At 41.0% G+C, this 22,247-nt stretch overlaps 1 protein-coding gene across 1 annotated transcript in view; it reads right to left on the bottom strand.

Moving 5' to 3' along the window:
* The window catches only part of CCDC80 (coiled-coil domain containing 80), a 103,389-nt gene that overhangs the window by 48,400 nt on the left and 32,742 nt on the right, over window positions 1-22,247 (bottom strand). Inside the window, exons 4-5 of the mRNA XM_083172675.1 lie at window positions 2,645-2,781; window positions 1,232-1,383 (exon numbers count right to left, since the gene is read on the bottom strand). Coding sequence (XP_083028801.1) covers window positions 1,232-1,383; window positions 2,645-2,781 — 289 coding nt within the window. The remainder of the gene's footprint in view (window positions 1-1,231; window positions 1,384-2,644; window positions 2,782-22,247) is intronic.

Here is a 22,247-nt window from a genome sequence, read left to right as displayed (position 1 = left end):
TATATATATATATATATATCCAAACCAATAGTGTTATATAGCGCCCTGTATGATTATCAGGATACTTCCTGTCTTTCCTTTATAATACCATAATCACCATAAACAATTTCCAATATAAAACATTTATTAAAACATTTAAAACAGAAATCTCAAAAAAAATCTTGAGGTAGATTTTCTAATACAGGTGTGTTCTTTGGATTTATGGATCGCAATGGTTGTCAATGGTTATCCAACGCGTTTCGTCTCTTTATGAGACTTCATCAGGGGTGAACAGTTTTATATTAGATCTTAATAGGTCTTTTATCAAAGGAAAGACAGGAAGTATCCTGATAATCATACAGGGCGCTATATACCGTGTTTCCCCGATAATAAGACACTGTCTTATTTTTTTTTTCTCAACAAAAAAGACAATAGGGCTTATTTTCGGGGTAGGTCTTATATTAATAACATGCCCCCAGTCCTCCTTTAATGACATGTCCCCAGTCCTTTTAAACAGCCCCATTCCTCCTTTCAATGACCCCAGTCCTCCTTTTAACACGCCCCCAGTCCTTTTAAACAGCCCCCATTCCTCCTTTAAATTACCCCAGTCCTCCTTTAACACGCCCCCAGTCCTTTTAAACAGCCCCCATTCCTCCTTTAAATGACCCCAGTCCTCCTTTAACATGCCCCCAGTCCTTTTAAACAGCCCCCATTTCCCCTTTCAATATGAATTAAGAGTCCTGCTCACCAACTTTCCACTTCTTCTTATTGGCTGCGCCACTGCTCCCTGCTGCAGCCGCATGATGTGCGCGGCGACATCCCTGGGACCAGGAACTAAAACGGCTTCAGTCGAAGCCTGTACGATACAGCAACGCAGAGGTGAGGGGGGGGGGGGTTAGCGTGGGTGGCGATGGGGTACAATTTAATGCCTGCACTCCGTTTTAGGCAAATTTTAATAGGGCTTATTTTCGGGGGAGGGCTTATTTTGGACCAATGTCCAAAATCTGGGGTAGGGCTTATTTTCGGGGTAGGTCTAATTAGAGAGAGAGAGCGCACTTCTATACTCTTTTGTTCCTCTATTCACATTGAGGTTCTATAGAAGTGCTGCAACGTTTACCTCAACAAAAGGGTCACATTTTTGGTGATGTGTGTGAGTGTGTGTATATATATATATATATATATATATATATATACACACACACACACACACACACACAGACATAACTATAATTTGTTCTGCGAAGAAGCTTACCTTGAGAGGAAACTTTCCAGTGACCTTGTTTTCTCTTCTTTCTTACATGTAATCCCATCCCTTTTTTGTTTTTCCATTTCTTTGATTCTGGACTGGAATGTATCAACGATGTCAAAAACTGATTTCATCGCAATAGGAACCTCATAGTATTGCTGTGTGATACAAAGAAACAAATAACATGTCATAATCTATACATATATTATTTTCACTCACAAGTTAAATAGCAATATGATCCAGGGCCTTCACATTTTTGTAGTTTAGTGTAATATCTCTATCACACTAACACCCTTATCACAAACATACACACACTCTCTCTCACACACACAAACACACACAAGTCATAGTCTGGGAAAACCCTGGTCTCTCGGGTTGCGGAGACGGTGCTAGGGTTGCAGAGTTGGGTAGGCACACACTGTGTTTTTTTCCTGTGTCCTTGCCTCTCTGTGATAGGGTTACCAACAGTTGAAACCATATTGAACACCCAAGCTCAGATTTCTGTATGAAAGGGGTATTGTACATTAATTAAAAATCTACCTTTCCTATAGTGTTGAGAATCTGTATTAGGTGCTTACTTTCCCAAGGATTCCAGTGTCGGATCTAATCTCAGTTTACTTCCCATGCTAGCTGGGGGTGTGGTATAGGGTTCCGGCACCCGCTAGCTGGTAATATATTTATATTGGAGAGAGATAAAGAGGGATATGTTACTGTTATCATAACAAGAAAAGTAACGCATTGTAGTTGACTCCGTACTACAATATACACATTTTCTGTCCACTTTTTATTTTATATTTTATTAACATAATTCCCACATTGCTTTGTGCCCTTTTCATTTTTTTTCCGTGCAACCATTTCAGTAATGTTTTTTTGAATTGTTGCTACAGTATGACAAAATTCACCTTTTTCTCTTTCTTGACATTTAGAAAGTAGTTTGCTGCTATTAAAATATATAACATACTGTTCAATGTGGGTTGGTTGGTTTGACCTTGCAAAGTTTGGGCCTATAGACAACCATTTCCACTTACTTACCAAATATTTTTTTTTTAATCTTTTTTAGGAATTTAAAACAGAGAGTCTTTTATTAGAGGATAGGTACAGTAAGCCATCTATGTCATGCTACGTGCTAAGTGAAAACATAATTCCAGTTGCTAACTACCGGACTCGCAAACACATGATTCATAGTGTTCATTTTTAGAACCTTGTATGACTTCCCTATCTGGGGGACCTTGCATGACTTCCCTATCTGGGGGACCTTGCATGACTTCCCTATCTGGACAATAACATTTTATCTAAATTAACAGTGAAGTAAATTGTGTTTGTCACATAACATTAATGACTTCAACACCAACAAACAACATTTTTAAAACCAGATTCCCCTAATAGTTGTGCAGAAAAATGAAATGGAAAATTCCTTACCTTAACCCTCATATCTAAATCTGTTAGCACCATGAAGAAATCATTGTAGGTCATACCATATTCTTTCCTTAATTCCGTTATGAGTTCATGGTCCAGCAAATCATCATCTCCAATTACTTTCATTGGCTTTTCATTTTCTTGAATAGAAATATAGAAATTAGATAAACAGATCTTCCCCAGCACATCTAGATGGTCCTACTTCAAGAGACATGCCTAAAAGTCTTCTTCAGGGGCATCTTTCACAAACTAGGCAAGGCAAAATGTGCAAGTACTGTATCACAATAAAGTTCAACTCCAATGTAAAGTTGCATCCTGTTATTATGACACAGGTATGTAAAAATTAAATATAAACACTTCAGTTGCTCATATACATTGACCAACTCTGAGTAGCTCAGCAATATACAGCCATTGCTGTATATGAATGTCAAGTATTTGACTTAACTATCACTTTAAACATTGTGGTGAGAGTGAGGAGTCTATTTAGTAATCCTTGGCAACACAGTGGCGAGAGATATAAAGTACCAGCCAATCAGCTCATATCTACCAGGTTACAGGCTGGGTTTGAAAAATAACAGGAGGTTCTTTTCCTATTTGCAAGGCTAAGCAAAGAGACACCATAAAGAGGAAATGGTGTCCCATCTACTAAACACTACTAGTACAATCAGTGAAAAGTAGTAGGGTTCTTCTAAGAGTCTAAGCAATGGGCAGTATCAATATCCATGCTGCTACTTGTCACTGGTATACTGCCTCCCTACTTAGTGGAAAAATAGTAAAATACCATTAGACCAGTGGTTGTTGCAGAAGAGGGGCTGCAGCACAGTTCAAAATTCAAATAGAGGAGCCACACCAACTGCCAGTGAGTCAGTTTAGAATGGCAGTTGGTGGCAGCTGTGTGACCCCCCTATTTGAATTTTTTTTTTTTTTTTTTATTGTGTAATTTTTATTTGAAATTTGTACAACTTACATAACCATGTTCAAAGGGCATAATAATGGTGGCGGTACATAAATGTAAAGTAGAGAAGGGTACAATTAGACATTATCAGCTCTGGGTGCATACAAAGGGGTAATAGACAGCTGAGCAAAGGTCGCAATAGCACATAGAATAACACTCCGTACTTAGGATAGATATACATATTCAATATAAACCCGAAGGCGCCATTCAGGTAAACATTCAAGGAGAGGAGTGTCGGAGGTAAGAGCTGTACATATATCAATGCAAGTGCACCCAGACATTTAGGATAAATAAATAAAAAAAAAACACCACAGTAAAGTATCGTAATGACATCAGGATATAGAAAAAGGAAAAGAATAAAGTAATATTATGCCCCTCCGGATACTTGACTAGATTCTAAATATGAAAACAAACCTCTCCAACCTCCCACTAGACCCAAAATAAACCTCCCCATAACCCCCCACCCTGTATGACCTAACCCCAACTCTAGGTATACCTGGATCCCGACCAACTAACTAAGCTAACTAACTCTAATATCTACCCCACTAACTGCAATATACTATAAGGGGGAGTAAATCAGTGGCCTTTAGCTAACGCGTGTTAAGCTAATCCTTGCCAAAAAACTAATTTACCCCGACCACCCACCCAATTAACTAACTAACGAGGATTATAGATCGGAGAACTGACAGGGGCTATATTAATGGCTCTTGATCGGATATGAGAAGTCTTGCTAGGATTAATAGACATCCCAATATAAGAGATAATAACATGTATAGAAATATAGTAATATAGCAAGAAAGAGACCTTATAGGAAGGTAAAAAAAATGCCATGTTCAACAACTCTTGGAATAGTAAGGACAGATAGATTACTTGGATATACATGTGACAGAATATATATTTCACAAGCGGAAATCAATAACAGATATAAAATAGGACATAATCCAAGATAGATCAAGTGAAAGTGTCAGTCTGACCAAAGTACATAGATGAAGTTAGCGCTCCCCCCCCCTCCCCCTCCCCAGGCAGACGAGGTCTTGCAGTAGTCTCGTTGGCACGTGGGTGAGGCGTGAAGAAATATACAAAATCAGAACAGGGACAGGATCTTTGTGTTGAGTAGCAGAAAACTGCATGCCTGAGGCGCGACAGTCGCGTATTCGTGTCCATAGTGCAGGTCGTCACAAGATGAGACATAAGGAGGGCCCCGGCACTATAATAGGATCTTTGTATGCAGTCCATATTGCCGGTGTCCCCGGCCTGGAGCGTATTAAGATCCATAGCAACTGGGTAGAATCCCTCAGTGGGATGGCATACAATCTCACACCTGTGGGTAATCTTTGGTGTAGCTAGATGCAAAGGGCAGGCAGGCTCAGGGTATTGTATGGTGTCAGCTAAGGCAACAGATGAAGCCCCCTGCGTGGACCCCACAGCTACTTGATGACAGGGAAGTAGAGCAACATCCCCATTTCCAACAAGCACAGGAGCTTTAGGAGATGTATGAGGAGGCAAGGTGACAGCCTGCAAATCAAATCTGTCCATCATCCTTTTTGTAGATGCAGAGATAGCCTGCAGGATGGTTTGTAGTGAATCAGCCATGGCCACTGAAGAACCAGCACAGTAAAAGGTTCAGCCCTCTATTCAGAGTGACGGGGCTAGCACATCGCCACTCAAGAGATGTCTGTAGATTGCGGATAATATGTGGAGCTAGAACCAGCAGGGTTAACAGTGTCTTTGCACAGCAGATTCACCGCATAGGAGGATCCAGACAGATAGCTCCCAAGATGGCCACCGGAGCTCCAGGCAGGGCACACGAAGCAACCCGGAAATAGCTAGGGGTCCAAGATAGGGCTCGACAACGCTCCCCCACGCGCCGGTCACCAGCCGTAGTGGTAGTCCTCAGGCAGGATAGGTCGTCCCAGTCACCCCTGCCGCCACATCCGCCCGGTACCAATACAAGTTCAACAGGCAAGCAGAGAGAAGACCGGAGGCAAGATGGCGCCCGGGATCCCAGAGCGCGGCAGGCCCAGCACGGCGGATTGGCACCCGGAGGATTCACAGGAGATCAGCCGGTGATGCAGGAGACACAGGAGAGGCTCCGGAGGGTAAGGGGGTAGGAGGAGATATACCACGGTCCCTGGGGAAGGATCAGTAACAGGATTTCTGAGGAGCTCTCCCCGGACACGTCCTCTCACGGGTCAAGCCAAATCACGCCCCTCCCCCTATTTGAATTTTTAACTGTTCTGCTGCCCCACCCCTGGCACCGCCACTACATTAGACCATGACACAACTCCCCATAATTGGTGGGTTTCAGATTTTTTTTTTCTTAATTGCCCACCAAACCATTTCAAATTCTTTAAGAGCTTTTCCTGAAATAAAAAAGTTCATCCCAAACTTCTACGAAGGTCATAATTACATAACTTAGTAAGAAATGAGGCCACCACACAAAATGCCCCCATTGTAATGCACCACCGTGAAATATACATATCATAAAAAGATGTCATACATATCATACATATCCTAAAAAGATGCATTGCACTGCAGTATTAATAGAAATTATTAAAAGTTATAGAAGAATTACAATTTCCTTCATTTCTGAACAGATATAATCATATTGATCACACATCCAATTAAAAGCATCTAACTTTAGCAAGGTGAATAAAAGGAATATACTGTAATTCATATATTGCATAGTTTCTATGGCAATATGATGATATTGCAGCTTGTTCAAAGAACTTTGAACTTAAATAGTACAGACAGAAAACATGCTTAGACATCTGTTCCACCCTTCTGGGTCTCATTAGTCTGAAACAGGAATTATTAGACATCTGAATAATAAAAATAACACACTTAAATGTAAAAAAGGCACAGTGAGACCACAATCTCTCATCAAAGTGTTCCGTTAACATGTTATTGGATATTATTAAATCGTTGTATATGAAACAGTCCGAAAAAAAAAATTTAAAAACTGTGCAAGATATATACTGTATTCTATAGGAAAAATATTGTCCATATTGTGACTTCTAGTGAATGTAATCATTCTTATTGTGTAAAGTTTATGCCAGCAATTTTTTAAAAGCATAGTTATGTGAAAATACCCCCTGAAGAATGTGGCTTTAATGCCATGAGTCCTGTATTCTTCCACCACAGTTTATTACTCAACGCAATTTTATTTCTATCATATAAATTGCTCTAGATCAGCGGTTCTCAAACTGTGGGTCCTGACCTTCTCAGCATGGGTTCTCGACTCCATGTTGCTGACCATCAGGCTGATGACTTTTCTAATCTCAGTCAGTGATTCAAGGAGTCTGAGCAATCTGTTGAATTGTCTGTTATGTTAGACTTCTCCCATCACTCTGTGCCTCCACAATGCTGCCATGTATGTGCTGCCTGCTGCCTACACATGTGATGTGATGACCTTCTGCAGTAACTTGCTGGGGTCCTGTCAAAATAGTTTGAGGAACCCTGCTCTAGATGACCTAGTATAATGTTTTTGGTGTGACAGTGACTTACACTTAGCCCTACTATGGGGTAATCCAGAACGGATGAGCAAATTAGCAGATAGATGCTGCACCGCTAGAGTGAAATCTCGCCTTTGCGAATTAATGTGTTCCCATGAGGGAGAAAATGCTCTGTTCCTGGTCTTCCCTGGTAATGTATGATTGCCGTCACCTGTGGGGAGCTAGGTAATCAATAAGGAAGGTGTTTCACCACAGGTGATGGCAATCATACATTACCAGGGAATTCCAGGTACCAGTGACGTAACTCTGGGAGGCAATGGAGTACTCTGCCTCCGGGCTCTTGCTCCCAAGGGGGCACCTCTACTTCCCTGCAAGTTTGAATGTGTTAATTGAAAACCATTGACAGCTTCCTTGGCTGACTCCCCCTCCGAACAGGACCAGAGACATCATACTCTCTTTATTTAAAACATAATATCCATAACATACATTCACACACACATACATATATATATATATATATATATATATATATATATAGAAATCTGGAAAGACCGCACTCTCACCCAACAAAGCAACAATTGGGGTGCCCAGCAAAGGTGCATGCAAGTGCATGTACCCAACAAATAGTCCGGGATCCACACTCAGTGTGGAAGCAGAGCACTCTCCAAAATCACAAATCAGCCTTGTGATTTATATAAAAGAAGATTTTAATCCAATAGGTGCAATGAGGTAATATACTCAATAGTAAGTATGCTCCGACGTTTCGGTCCCAACATGGACCTTTATCAAGGAGCGTTTTCTATTGCATTCGCATTCAGTCAACGGCGTGGGTATCAGCCTGGTGCTGACCCTAGCCTGCACCAGGCTGATACCCACGCCGTTGACTGAATGCGAATGCAATAGAAAACGCTCCTTGATAAAGGTCCATGTTGGGACCGAAACGTCGGAGCATACTTACTATTGAGTATATTACCTCATTGCACCTATTGGATTAAAATCTTCTTTTATATAAATCACAAGGCTGATTTGTGATTTTGGAGAGTGCTCTGCTTCCACACTGAGTGTGGATCCCGGACTATATATATATATATATATATATATATGGTTGTGTGTGGGTGTGTGTGTGTGTGTGTGTGTGGGAGGAGGGCACCAATATTTATCTTGCCTCCAGGCAACTGGGACGAACTTATGCCACTGCCAGGAACAGAGCGTTTTCTCTATCATGGGGCCTTATTTTGGTTCATTCTTTCTGACAAAATCCTTCTTAGATGGGCAAAACCATGTGCACTGCAGGTGGGGCAGGTGTTACTTGTGCAGAGAGAATTAGATTTGGGTGGGGTTTTACTTCAAAGTGAGATCTATATTGCAGTGTAAAAATAAAGCAGTCAGTATTTTCCCTGCACAGAAACAAAATTACTCACCCAAATCTAATTCTCTCTGCACATGTTACATCTGCCCCCCTGCAGTGCACATGGTTTTGTCCATCTAAGAAGGATTTTGTCAGAAAGAATGAACCAAAATAAGGCCCATGGAGAGGGTCAGGTAGGCAAGTATGCTTTGGACAAGGTTGAGTTGTATCTTTAACTCCCTACAAAGCATCCAGATTTTTTCTACACATCCTGGCAGGAGGCAGACATCAGATCTGGGCTTATATTATAAATGGGGTGTAATAATATTTTCTATGGAAAAACACGTGTAGGAGTACAAATAATGACATCCTAAATAACAAAATTCACAAAAATGCTAAATGAAATGATGACAGCACATACTGTAAGTCACATTAATCTCTCTTCCTTGGCCAAGGAAACACAATTTTCAACATTAAATTAATCACAACTGGCTGGAAGGCTTATCAGCAATACACTGTAGCTCTTCAAAGTGTATCAGGATTGGATTGTATCTAAACAATGCATGATCTGCTCTCATTCTACCCTGCGGCTCCTTTTAAAGCAAAATAGGACTCACAGCTGCAAAACTTCCTTGCCAATTGCAATCATTATTAAACACTGATAAATTTGAGCTCTATTTGCAAGTAAAAAGGAATATTAACTAAAAAAAAAGAGTTGATCGATAAGTCATTAGTATTACAGACAATTCAGCAAATGGGTGCAAAGAATCTGTTTGAAGACACTGTAAAAAAACGTAACCCTTTATCACCCATTGGGGCAGATGTATTAAGCCTTAACAAGAGATAAATGCAAGTGTGATAATAAGGAGAGATAAATGTCCAGCCAATCACCTGCTAACTGCCATGTTACAGGCTGTGTTTGAAAAAAGTCAGAAAGGAGCTGATTGGCTGGACGTTCATCTCTTCTTATCACACTTGAATTTATCTCTTGTTAAGGCTTAATACATCTGCCCCATTGTATGTTTCTGGTGTGATGACGCTGATAAAGTAGTTGAATGAGACCCTAACTAACCACCCTAAAATATCGTTTGGTTATTTCTTCAGTTTTCATATTTTGCTATATCGAGCATAAACTCACCATCGGGTATCCCCTTGGCCCACCCTGTCTGTTGATACACTTAAATACAAACTTACTTTTAAACCTTATCTAGAACTTAACCTAAAATAAAGACACAACACAAAGTGCTGGCGTTTCAAAACAGAATGTCAAATTTATTTTGACAATTAACTAAGACTATGAATGGTGGCGGCACTAAAGAATGGTCATTATAGGAAAGGTGGGGTTAAAGATCAATTAAGCATACATACAACGCTGGATGACCACTCTCCCTGGTCAGCCACCAGGCCTGGTGGTGACGGCCATCCCCCGGGCAGAAGCGTGGCCCATGACAATCGGTGTCGAGGGAGAGTGCACCCCCACTACCTACACACATACAGAGTTCTTAAAGAATGACCGTTCTTTACCGCCGCCGAAGAGGAAGAGAAATAGGGAAGGGTGGGTGGGGCTTCTTGGACAGAGGGTGATCACTCTAAACTCGTGATCATTCCTACCCTGTCTAAACCCTCCCCCTGCTCTGAAAGGCCTTGTGCCCATCCTCATTAGCATAGCATGTGACCAACAGCAGAGTGTACCCTGTGAGAACCCTCAATGGTTTATGTCACCTCAGGCTTATTCAGCCTTCTGTGTTTCTAAAGCATTGTAGCTCATAGACCAAAACATTGTAACTCATTCTAAATTCACTATTTGGATACTGTAGCATCTTCTGGAAAATGTTCACAGTAATTTTGTACATGTTCTTCCTGTTCCCTACTGTGGCTTCTGTTTCGTCCTTTTTTGATTAGACTGCAAGCCTTGAAAAAGGTCCTTGTTGGACCGAAAAGTCGGCAGCAGCAGCAGCAATTTTCTCAATATGTACAAAGTCTGGTGAGTGCTATTCTTTCCCCATTTGGGGTTAATACACTGTAGCAGAAGCATTGGCACACACCGGTGCCTCTGGATGGCACTCCAGCATTTGACCCCATTTAAATGAGAGTGCAGGTTTGTGTGTGTTTATATACCCCAGTTCTTAATACTGTGTATTGCCCCCTTTAACATCAATGACAGCTCAGTGGCAAACACAGGTCACCACATAGTCAGCACAGCCCCTCCATAGTTAGATAGCACAGACCCCATTGTCAGCATAGCCCCCATAGTCAGCACAGCCCCCCATAGATACAGTAGATAGCACAGATCCCCATAATCAGCATAGCCCCTCATATACAGAACAACCCCTGATCTGAGACCCCCCCTCAAGCACAGCCCCCTCCCCCATAGGCAGACATGTCAGACATATTCAGAATTTTAATAAGTCTGATATGTCTGCCTATGAGGGGGTAACCTGAATATGTGTGACATGTCTGCCTATGGGGGGGGGGGGCTGAAACACCCCTCCAGCACCCCCACCCACCCAATAGGAATACGTCACATTCAGAGATCCCCTCCAGCCTTACCCACACACACAGTTGTCACAATCTAGCATAATGTAGACATCGCAGATTCGCAGTCACAAGCCTTCAAATGCCTCCTTATTGTGCATCTTGAAACAACCACACCACAAGTTATTTGTGGATTTTTCTTTGCATCCCGAACAATTTTCCTGCCAGTTGTGGCTGAAATTTTTCTTGGTCTACCTGAAAGTGATTTGGTTTCCACAGAATCCCTAATTTTCCACTTCTTAATTAGAGTTTGAACACTGCTGATTGGCATTCTCAATTGCTTGGATATCTTTTTATATCCTTTTCCAGTTCAATTACCTTTTCCTGCAGATCCTTTGACAATTATTTTGCTTTCCCCATGACTCAGAATCCAGACACTGGATGAAAGATGCAAGGGAGTTTCAGGAGACCAGAATCTCACTGACCTTTTATACACACACACTGATTACAAGCAAACAGATCACAGGTGAGGATCGTTACCTTTAGTAGCCATTCAAACCCGTTTGTGTCAACTTGTGTGCATGTTATCAGGCCAAAATCTCCAGGGTATGTAAACTTTTGGGTCGTTTGGGTAGTTTCTGTTGTCATTATGATTTAAAATGAGTAAACGCAGTTGTTTGACAATAAATGGCTTCACCCAACCACTAACCATGAGTGAAAGAAAAGTTATCATTCATATTCTCTGACAAATGGCCAGAAAATCACAAATTCTGCTAGGGTATGTAAACTTATGAGCACAACTGTATATCAACCCTAAAGCTCTGTGTAAAAATTCTCTTGGTTTCCAGAAATTCTATCTAGAGCTGTGGCAGGCTCTTTTTCACGTGCAGCAGTTGTGTTGAATATAATTTAATTTAACACCATTTACAATTATTTTTTGAACAGTGCAGGATATAGGAGTGTTGTTGCACCCTTGTGATCCACCACTCTCTATCCCCATCAATGCCAAATATATCTAACTTTTTAATAAATATTATTGCCAGTTTGCTGAGCTGTGGAGATAGGCTACTACCTGTAACAAAGGAAGGGGGGAGTGTTACCCTGGCCACCCCAGCAGACCCGGGCACAGGTGAAAAGTAGCCCCCCCCCCCCCCCCCTCGATGCCAGTGGTCATCTGGGATGCTATAAAAGTGTTCTAGCCTAACGGCACCCAAATCCTCAATCAGACCCTGGACATAAATCCCATCAGAAAGCTTTGTGAAATAACACAGGAACAAGTTGGACAACACAGATAAAGAATGTTCAGCTAGAGGAATGTTTTAGTGCACTGCAGCCAAGCAACTGAACTAAAAGATAAGATGCTTTTATTTGGAAATAACTAGGAATGATTTATACAGATACAGTATCTATCAAAACAAATGAGGAAGGGAAAAGTATGTCTTGTGTCTTCTCCTGTATTTCCTATTAAACAATAAGTATGATTGCCACACGATTAAATTTTTTAACAGTTTCTTATATAGCGCACACATATTCCTCATCGCTTTACAGAGAATATATGAACACTCACATCAGTCCCTGCCCCAGTGGAGCTCACAATCTATTCCCTACCACATGTACACGCACACAGACATTCTGGGGTTAATTTGTTGTTAGCCAATTAGCCTACCAGTATATTTTTGGAATGTGGGAGTAAACCGGAGCACCCGAAGGATACCCACGCAAGTACGGTGAAAATATACAAACTCCGCACAGTTAGGGCCATGGTGGGAATCAAACCCCTGACCTCAGCACTGTGAGGCGGTAATGCTTCCATACTGTCCCGATCAAGCTTCCACAGATCTGGCAATTGGGTGGTTGGTTACAGAAGCTTTGGTGCAGTGACCTCACATATATTCTAATATAGTCCTCAGGTGAACACTTACAATCTTTTAATAAATATCTGCACACTGTAAATATATGGCAATGATGGGCCAATTTGGAAACAATACATTGGCTTATCATATTAGTGCATGTTAGATCAGTATTATATCTACCTCCCAGGGCTCTACCTTGGGGTTCGGGCACCCCTAGCAAAGTGAAGAATGTTCTAAAACACTAATCTTATGCCACCATAAATTACCAACCAATAATGTACCAACCAATCAGCTCCTAACTGCCACATTACAGACTGTGTTTGAAAAATGACAGGAGCTCTTTGTTTTTTTTTTCTCACTCCAACACCTCAGGCAAAGGGGACCAAGCCCCATTTTCATCACTATTGGGGGCATAACTATCTCTCTGTGAGCTGCTGGCCACACCTCTCTGTCTCCAGAAATCGATGCTGTGGGCTCACGGACAGCATCTATGCCAGGCAGCAGTAGGGACAGGGGGGTCTCCCAACTGCCCCCCTCCCCCCAACATGGGACACTGCTAGCCCAGGGTGTGACTGTCCCAAAACAACTGGACTGTCCTGCTAATATTGGGACAGTTGGGTGGTATGCTTAGTACAGTACATCTGCTTCTTTTTGTGAGACAGGCTATGATATCTCTGCTATAGTATATGACGATCTTAGGCTCTGTAAACACATTTATTATTTAATAATTAGCATCATTTTTTTGTTATTTTTTTTCAAGTCAATTTCAGCATTGACTGTAAAACACAGAAGCATTAGCATTAATGTCTGACATGCCCCTTATGTGACAACAGACCCCTCCAAATACCCCTGTATACGCCATCAGACCACTCCACATGGCAGAGAGGGGTGATGGTGTCCAGGAAGATGAAAATGTCTAGCTACAGCTGTGATAATAGGGCATGTTATTGGTTATATGCAGCTGCAGCTGTGACTCACTGAGTTACGGCTTCTGCTAGCCAGACATACCACAAGCTATGTGCATAGATTTTAAAAGTTCTGTCAGACATAATTGCTGTTAAAACAGTATTTGGGCATAGACATTGTTTAGGTAGCGGGACTCATTAAGAGTACTGTGGCCAAAATCAAAGCCGTAAAACTTTATAAATAACATAGATGCCAAATAATGCTATACATAAGTTAATAAAAAAATATTAGGTACAAAAAGTCACTAGTATAACCTTGAGCATTTGGACACAGCGTTCTCTTTTTATAGTTCCTGCTTGAAACATAAATTGAAAGTGGTGTTTTAACAAGAGTACAATTATATTGAGAGTGGTAATAAAATTGGGGTAGGAAAATGACACATCAGAGTCATTTACATGTACTTTGCAGAACAATACACTAAATGCATTTTAAGGTATGAAAACATTTTTGCTTTAACAATCAAAACTTTAACTGTTCAAAAAATCTAGCTGGGGGATTAAGGAGCAGATGTATTAAGCCTAGATAAGTGATAAAGTGGAAGGTGATAACACAGCAGCCAGTCAGCTCCTAACTATCATTTTCAAACCTAACCATTAATTTGACAGTTAGGAGCTGATTGGTGTGTTACCACCTTCTACTTTATAACTCCACCAGGCTTAATAGCTGTTCCCCTTAGAGTAGGGGTGGGCAACATACTGCCCGTGAAATGATCCTACTTGGTCCCCGCCAGGTAGCGTTGACAAGCGGCCCGCTACAGCATCCGGCACTGCTAAGGAAAACCTTGTTATTGTCACAGCGGGGCGGCTGGCCGGGATTTCTGTAGTCAAACTCTGGATGGGACCGGAGCCAAAGCGCGAGAGTGGATCCCAGCGGCACACCATTTAATCTCCACTCTAACGCTTTGGCTCCGCCTCAATGCCGCCCAGCGTTTGACCTAGGGATGACCATCGTTGCCTTTGCCATCGATGGCAAAAGTGCAACCGGCCATCGATGGTGCATATCTATGCAATGGATGACCAGCAATGTTTTTACATATTTATGGTCATCCATTGTCTTTGACTGATTGACCTGTGGGCCAATCAGAATATGGGGCGGGGCTTCACAGGTGCCAGGGGCGGAGCTATGTTCAGTGTTCCGGCACCTTGGGGAAAAAGCAAAAACAAAACTATTCCCTTAAGCTTGACATCGGTGTGGGAAACCATCTGGTTCTCCCCCATCGATGTAAAAACTATTCGACCTCGGCCATAAACCATCAATGTTTTCTAAACATCAATGGTCGATGGCCATCCCTAGTTTGCCCTCAGAAAGGAAATCCCTGCTGACTGCGCCACTGACGTGAACTAGGTGGTTCCTTAGTAGCGCATTTTAAAAAAGGGATAACATCCCACCCACCATGTCTGCAGGAGAAAAGACGGCATTAGGCCATTCCAGGTATTTGTTTCAGACCTGCTGAGGGCGGCAAAGTTTTTCTATCCTGTCTTTTCACCATCAGACAAATTTGTAAGGCTCCATTATATAAATGCTTAACTTCATACAAACTGTTGTTGCTGATGCCTTGTTTCATTAAATGTACTCCTCTGGGGAAAAAAACTGTGCTGGGGGAAGGATGAAAGGCTGCAAACTCTGCCAGGAGGAAAGGGGGTGTGGGCATGGTAGAAGCCGCTGTGTTAAAGTGAAAGGGGGTAGAAGCTGCTATTGGGGGAGGGGAGGATAGTAGAAGCTGCTATCTGGGTCCAAGGGAAAGGTAAGGGAGGGGAACTGGTATGTGTGCCCAGGGAGAGAGAGTAGATGCAAATATGATTGATGACCGCATGATACAGGATGCTGTTTTCAGCGCTGTTTTTTTTTTTTTTTGTTACTGGATTATGGCATGTGAATTTTAGCTCATATATTGTGTGGCATCATGTGAAATTTGGCACAATCCGGGTGGAATAATGTGAATTTGGGCTCAATCCGGGTGACATAATGTGAATTTGGGCTCAATCCAGGTGGCATATTTTGTATTTTGGCTCAATCTGGGTGGAATAACATGCATTCGGATCAGTCCGTGTGAGTTTTGGTTTATTCCGTGTGGCGTAATGTGATTTTGGCATATTCTGTGTGAATTTTCGCTCTTTTGGGGGTCTACTATTGTGTTGCATAATGTGTATAAGGCTGCCGGGGAACTTCAGCAGCCAAAATATGAATCTCTTCACCATTGGGAAATACGAATCCTGAGAATACTGCAGTTTAGTACTGTAATTTAGCCGTAATCTCAGTTTGTGTTTTCGGCCCGATTACGGCCAGTTGTGTTTGTACCCATTGGTACCCAGGATAGACTGTAATTGAGAATGTTAGTACATTTACCCTGTAGACTCAATGCCAGGTTGAGTTGCTGCACTTCACTGGACCTACACGATACTAGGTACTTAGGGCGGGCTGTTTTAATATACATCGCCACCCCTCGCCACCCGGCCGCCATGATGTCAGCGCATATGTACTAACATATGCGGCTGGCATTGCGGTGCAGTGACGGAGGCCCCCCACGATACCTATAATGTGGTTTGTGGGGGATCTCCGTCACCACCAGGGCTCTGCGGCGTCCCCGGCATCTCCTCCTCCCCCTGAAGCCGGAAGGACATCCCCGGCTGTGACATGCTGCTGGGGGAGGAGGAGCAGCACGGAGGACAGGGGAGGTGGGTGCGGACGGTGGGCAGCGGGCAGCGGGCGGCCCAAAGGTGGCGATACCGCCGAAGATGGTGCAGCCGGGTTTTAGTAAATTTGAAAATGCAGTAAAACGGGGGTTTTACCGGATTTTCGTCAACTTATTACATGACTTCTGGCACTTTGATTTACTATAAATGGGCTGGTATACATACTGTAGCAAGTCCATGGTCCATGACTTAAAATGATATAAATACAAGTTATTGAACATATTATGCTCATATTGAACAAATCATGCCCATAAGGGTAAATAATGCAAATTTCCCTATTTTGACTTTGACTTAAACTATTATAAAACATAAACTATTATAAAACATACTTTATAATGAATATATATATATGTATATGTATATCTATATACATACACACATATGCATACTTTTGACTAGCTAATAATAAGCATGCTAATATATATATATATATACAGATGTAGCGGGATTCATCTTTGCAGGGGATGGCGATGGCGTCGCCATCCCCTGCCCCGCCGCCATCTGTATGCCGGAAGGGGACGCGTGCGCAAGAGGTGCGCGCGCGTCCCCTTCTGACGGTGCTGCCCTCGGTCGCCCGGTGCCCGCTGCCCCGTCACCCGGATACTGTGACGCGGATCGCCAGCAAGGATAAGACCGGATTCATCTGTGTATATATATATATATATATATATATATATATATATATATATATATATATATATATATATATATATTACCATATATACTCGAGTATAAGCCTACTTTTTCAGAACAATTTTTATGCTGAAAAAGCCCCCCTCGGCTTATACTCGAGTGAGGGTCCCACTATATATATATATATATGGAATAAACTTACCTGATTTTCATGAAGACTCCTGAGTGCCGCATATTTCTTCCTCTGTATATGGACATACCGTTCAATGAAGGCACCTGAGCATTTGGTTCAAGCTGAACATTGGGAGTGCCGGATACCGTGACTATCTATCTATATATATATATATATATATATATATATATATATATATATATATATATATATAGGTAGCAGACCAGGGGCTTATGGCAGAGCCCTTGGGAATGAGGCGGCACTCCACGGGTTTTTGTAGAAATCAAAAGTTTTTAATGTAGTTAGAGTCTATACATTGTGGTTGTCAACGTTTCAAGGCCGTGTCGGCCTTTTTATCAGGACGTGCAATGGTGTGCATAAAGTGCCAGTGCATATATATATTTATATATAAATCCAACAACGTTCTGGAGTTAACATACATCATTCCAATGACTCATCTGACTTAATAGACACTGTCTAATACATGACTGATTTAAACTCCCCCACGGCCTAGATGTGGTATACAGCTTGGGATTCAATGTGTGCATCATCAGCCACATTGGTAACAGCACATTTTCCATTTGACGCACTGGGACACAAAATTTCTACACAACAATTACAAAATTCTTGGTGACTTAACTCTTTATTTTCCAAATTAATGTTTTTGTCTACCACCTTATAAATAATAATATTCTCCAACGGCGATTAAAGAAATGAAAAATCATGTGTCATACTAATTTTTTTGTGTATTGTAATTTAAGATGAGATTTATGTTGATTTTACATCTTTTGAACTTGTCACCAGGGGATACATTAATGTGAGTGTAACCAATATTTAGTATGGGATGAAAGTACATGCATTAACAAAGCAATACTATACACAATAATAACCATTGTTTGAAACATCTTAATCTATTAATATTAATCTACCAAAAATCTATTTAAAAATGAAAAATAATATTTCTAGATAACAAATATGTATTTTTTTATGAAAAAACATTTTCTTTTACATTTCATGCAGTGGAAACAAATATTAGTTTCATCCCATTATCATACGTCTATATGATACAAATCCAAAAAATTAAATTTCAGGTCATATCAGTTGCCTTATGCGGTTTATACTTCTAAGCAGAAAATTCCCCAATGGCAATCTCTGACTCATCGATTCCGATCATTTTGGGGTCATAATTGATGAATCAAGCATTTCCAACATGTTGGATTTTGCCTATTGCGTATGAAACTCCAGTAAATTACCATTACTAATAGCATCGAAAATCCGTGTGAGTTTGGATCACTTTCCCTTCAGATCTGTCTACCCATTTGTTTTAAAATGAAGGTAATGCTGAGTACACACTAGATGACACTGCAGACTATACAATGCCATCAACAATTTCCATTTTCTTCCCTGGAACTCCTAGACAAACGATATGGTGCATATACACTGAGCGATTTTACAAAAGATATTGTCAGTGGTCACATGAAGGAGTAAAGCTGTGGTTGACGATATCCTCAGATTGAGCTGCATGTACAGATGACAGAGGACATTACTAACCACTCGCGGTAGCCCGCATCGTTAACGATATAGTGCGTTTATCACTTGATGATAAACACAAAAATGTTTTTATGATGCTATCGCTATCGTGTATATCATTTTTAAAATGTCATTTAGTGTGTACACATTTTAAGAAAGGATCAAAGACAGCAAATGCAGATGCAGGATTTCTTGAAGGAGAAGAATGTTTGAACAAGGCATAGCGAGCCAACTCCGAGTGTGTGTTGAACACATAAAAAGCTCTGAGGACAGCTAGACAAGACAGAGACAAAGCTCTCCATCCCACAACACATCTACAGCAAGAGATGCCATGACCCCATACAGTACTGCACACACTGATGCACGAGAGGTGCCTGTAGTTTTGTCAAACTGCCTATCCTAGGACCCTGAGCGCAGGAGGTCAGATGAGCTTATGCTGAACTCAGGGGCATTTAAACAGAGGAGGGGCATGTGTGGGTCCCCTCCTCTTCACAATGTAGTAGACTCTGGCATTGTGTGGACAGATCTCCAGTATCCTACCCACTTCAGTGATGGTGTGGCCACATAGAACTGGCCACACCATAACTGCTTCTCCTATTCTTTCAATTGGCCCATGATATTTTTTCAGCCCTAGCACATGTTGGCTCATTACGGCCCTGAGTAGCTCTTACCTGATGATAAGTCGCTATCAAGATCCTATGTCCTAAACCCTCCTTCTGCCAAGATAAGGAGAAGCGCATAGTGTTTATGAAACGTTGATCAGAAAACAAAAACGTTCTGGTAAGCTGTAATAACTAACAGAAACACTGTGCCCTGACCCCAAAAAACATATGCAAAGTAAATTAGGAAGTAAGGATTGCCATTGACTATTGATGATTTAAAATCATTGATGGTCTATAGCCAATGTTAACTACTTATTCCATAGATGGGGGATAACCAGAAGATTTCCAGACATCAATGATACAATGCTATTAAATATTTGTTTTTCTTCAAGGTGTCGTACACGGCACCCAACTCCGCTCTTGACAACTATGAAGCCCCTCTCCTGGGTCCTGATTGGCCCACAATTCATGGAACACTAAAGCAGGGGCGACCATTGTTGGGTGAAAACATTGATGGTTCCCTTTAAAAGATGGTTTCACACCATCAATGTAACCCATCAATGGTTCCATCTATGGGTGACCCATCGATGGCTATCTCTACTAGGAAGAATATTCTTTTAATTTAAGTTAAGAACTCAAAGGGTTCATTTACTAAGATGGGAGTTCTATTGAAGATTAAATCAGATTATATTTCTTACTTACCTTCTAGAAGATAATACAATCTGATTGGTTGCTATATGCAACATCCCGACTTCAATAGAACTCCCATCTTAGTACATTTACCCCAAAGAGTTCTACTAACTTAATTAAGGCAAGTTTATAAAAGATCCATTTCTACTGACCAATTTAATCATTTTTATTATTAAAGATATATATTTAGAGAATAACCATTTCTTCAATGTACAAATAAGAATAATATAACAAATAATTATAAAACAAAATAGTAAAATGTAATAAAAAAAGATATAATGAATGCACTGACCACAGTTATAATATTTTAAAGAAAAGCAGAATTTGCCTTTCTCTGGAATAAAAACACATCACACAACTATTTTTAAAACACCGCAATGACGAGTTTACCGTAATACAGATGTACACTGGACCTTCACAACAAACCCATCAGTGTTCACAGGTAAACACACAGAACCCACATTCACGTCTATTTTGGGATTTGAAGACCTTTTACTGAAATGTCTCAGGATTTGGAACACATATTCTATGCCAGGTGCTTGAGGTATTAGAAAATGGTATTTAGATCATCTATGGAATTTTTTAATAATTTTACCATTAAAAGTAAAATTGGACATTGGCCACATAAAATTAATTTTATATGTAAAAGTCTTCCTTTATCCGCAGATAATTGACACTTCCCATAATGTTATGCTCATGTGTATCAGAAGTAAAAGAAGCCTAGCACAAATATACTCAATAAATACAATACAACAAGCATGGTTTGTGAAAGCGCAAACAAAAATAGATGACTCTATATCTATACTAATGATGTGATATTGACACATAAACAATTTAATGTAATTTGATATTAATGTGGCTGCAAAGCAGATCAAAATATATTTCCTGGCTTGCTGTTACAGTATATCTATAGAGTTAGATTTGTGTAAGTTATTTTGTTTCTGTGCAGGGTAAATACTGGCTGCATTATTTTTACACTGCAATTTAGATTTCAGTTTCAACACACCCCACCCAAATTTAACTCTCTGCACATGTTACATCTGCCCCACCTGCAGTGCACATGGCTTTGCCTATTTTCCAAACAAATTTGTACTGCAATCAGATCTGAATAAGGGCCATTATGGGGTAAATTTATTAAGACCCCCAACTAAGATCTAATGAAGATGGGATGTTGCATAGCAACCAATCAGATTTGATGGTACTTGTGTATTATCACGGCGCCCGTCTGTGCAACGTAGTTAGCTCGGTGGCTTGCTGCGCTCGCCACACTTTATAAGATCTACTTCCCGCCGACGTGGATAGTGGGGGTATGAACAGGTTGGAAGGATGCGTACCACTACAACTCGCCACGCTTCGGGATAGTGGTGGTGTGCTAAACGTGGATAGTGGGGGTCGTGCTAAATTGCATCATACGCGATCAAATTACATGCGATTTGCGTGCGATGTGATCCCCAGGCAGGGGTGCCGTGAAATTACACAAGTTCCATCGCACGCAAATCGCATGCGATGCGATTCGATCCTACTACGCTGAATAGGACAGTACGTTAAATACTTAATGGGTTCCGTGATAATACACAAGTACCGATTTGACTTCTTATATATTTAGTGCCTTCTAGAATACAATAGATAGAATCTGGTTGGTTGCTATGGTTAACATCAGATTTTCATTAGAACTCCCATGTTAGTACATTTACCTCTATGAAAGAAATCTGGTTTGTTAAAGATTAAATTCTAATGGGAAATGTATCATGCCTTGAATATAAATAAAGCGGAGAGAGATAAAGTACCAGCCAATCAGCTTCTAGCTGTCATTTTTGTCAAACACAGCCCATTTAATGGCATATAGGAGCTGACTGGATGGCACTTTACCTTTCTCCAAGCATTAATAAATCTAGGCCTTTTACCTCTCCGCAAGCTTTGATACATCTCTCCCTGTATCTGACCTAAAAGTGCCTGGATTGAAATTCTCACTTACTGTATATTATGATAGGCTGAGCCCTGAACTATTGTTATGGGCACACAATGCTGACTCTCTTGTTCCTGCACTAAAGCTAATTGGTTATAGTTTTACTGGACCTTCCTTGTTCTCTTTCTCCAGTTTGAGCAAGTTAATTGCTCCCAGATGTTGGCTCTCCCCATACTTAAAAAGCTTGCACTAAAGTATTCCATTTTAGCCCTGCTAATGAAAGTGTATACTCACATGTACTTTATATTTTCAGGTTTTCTTTGCACAC

This window comes from Crinia signifera, chromosome 2 (genome assembly GCF_055691185.1).
Source record: "Crinia signifera chromosome 2, ASM5569118v1, whole genome shotgun sequence".
Classification (NCBI taxonomy): domain Eukaryota; kingdom Metazoa; phylum Chordata; class Amphibia; order Anura; family Myobatrachidae; genus Crinia; species Crinia signifera.
This window is presented reverse-complemented; position numbering and strand designations above follow the sequence as displayed.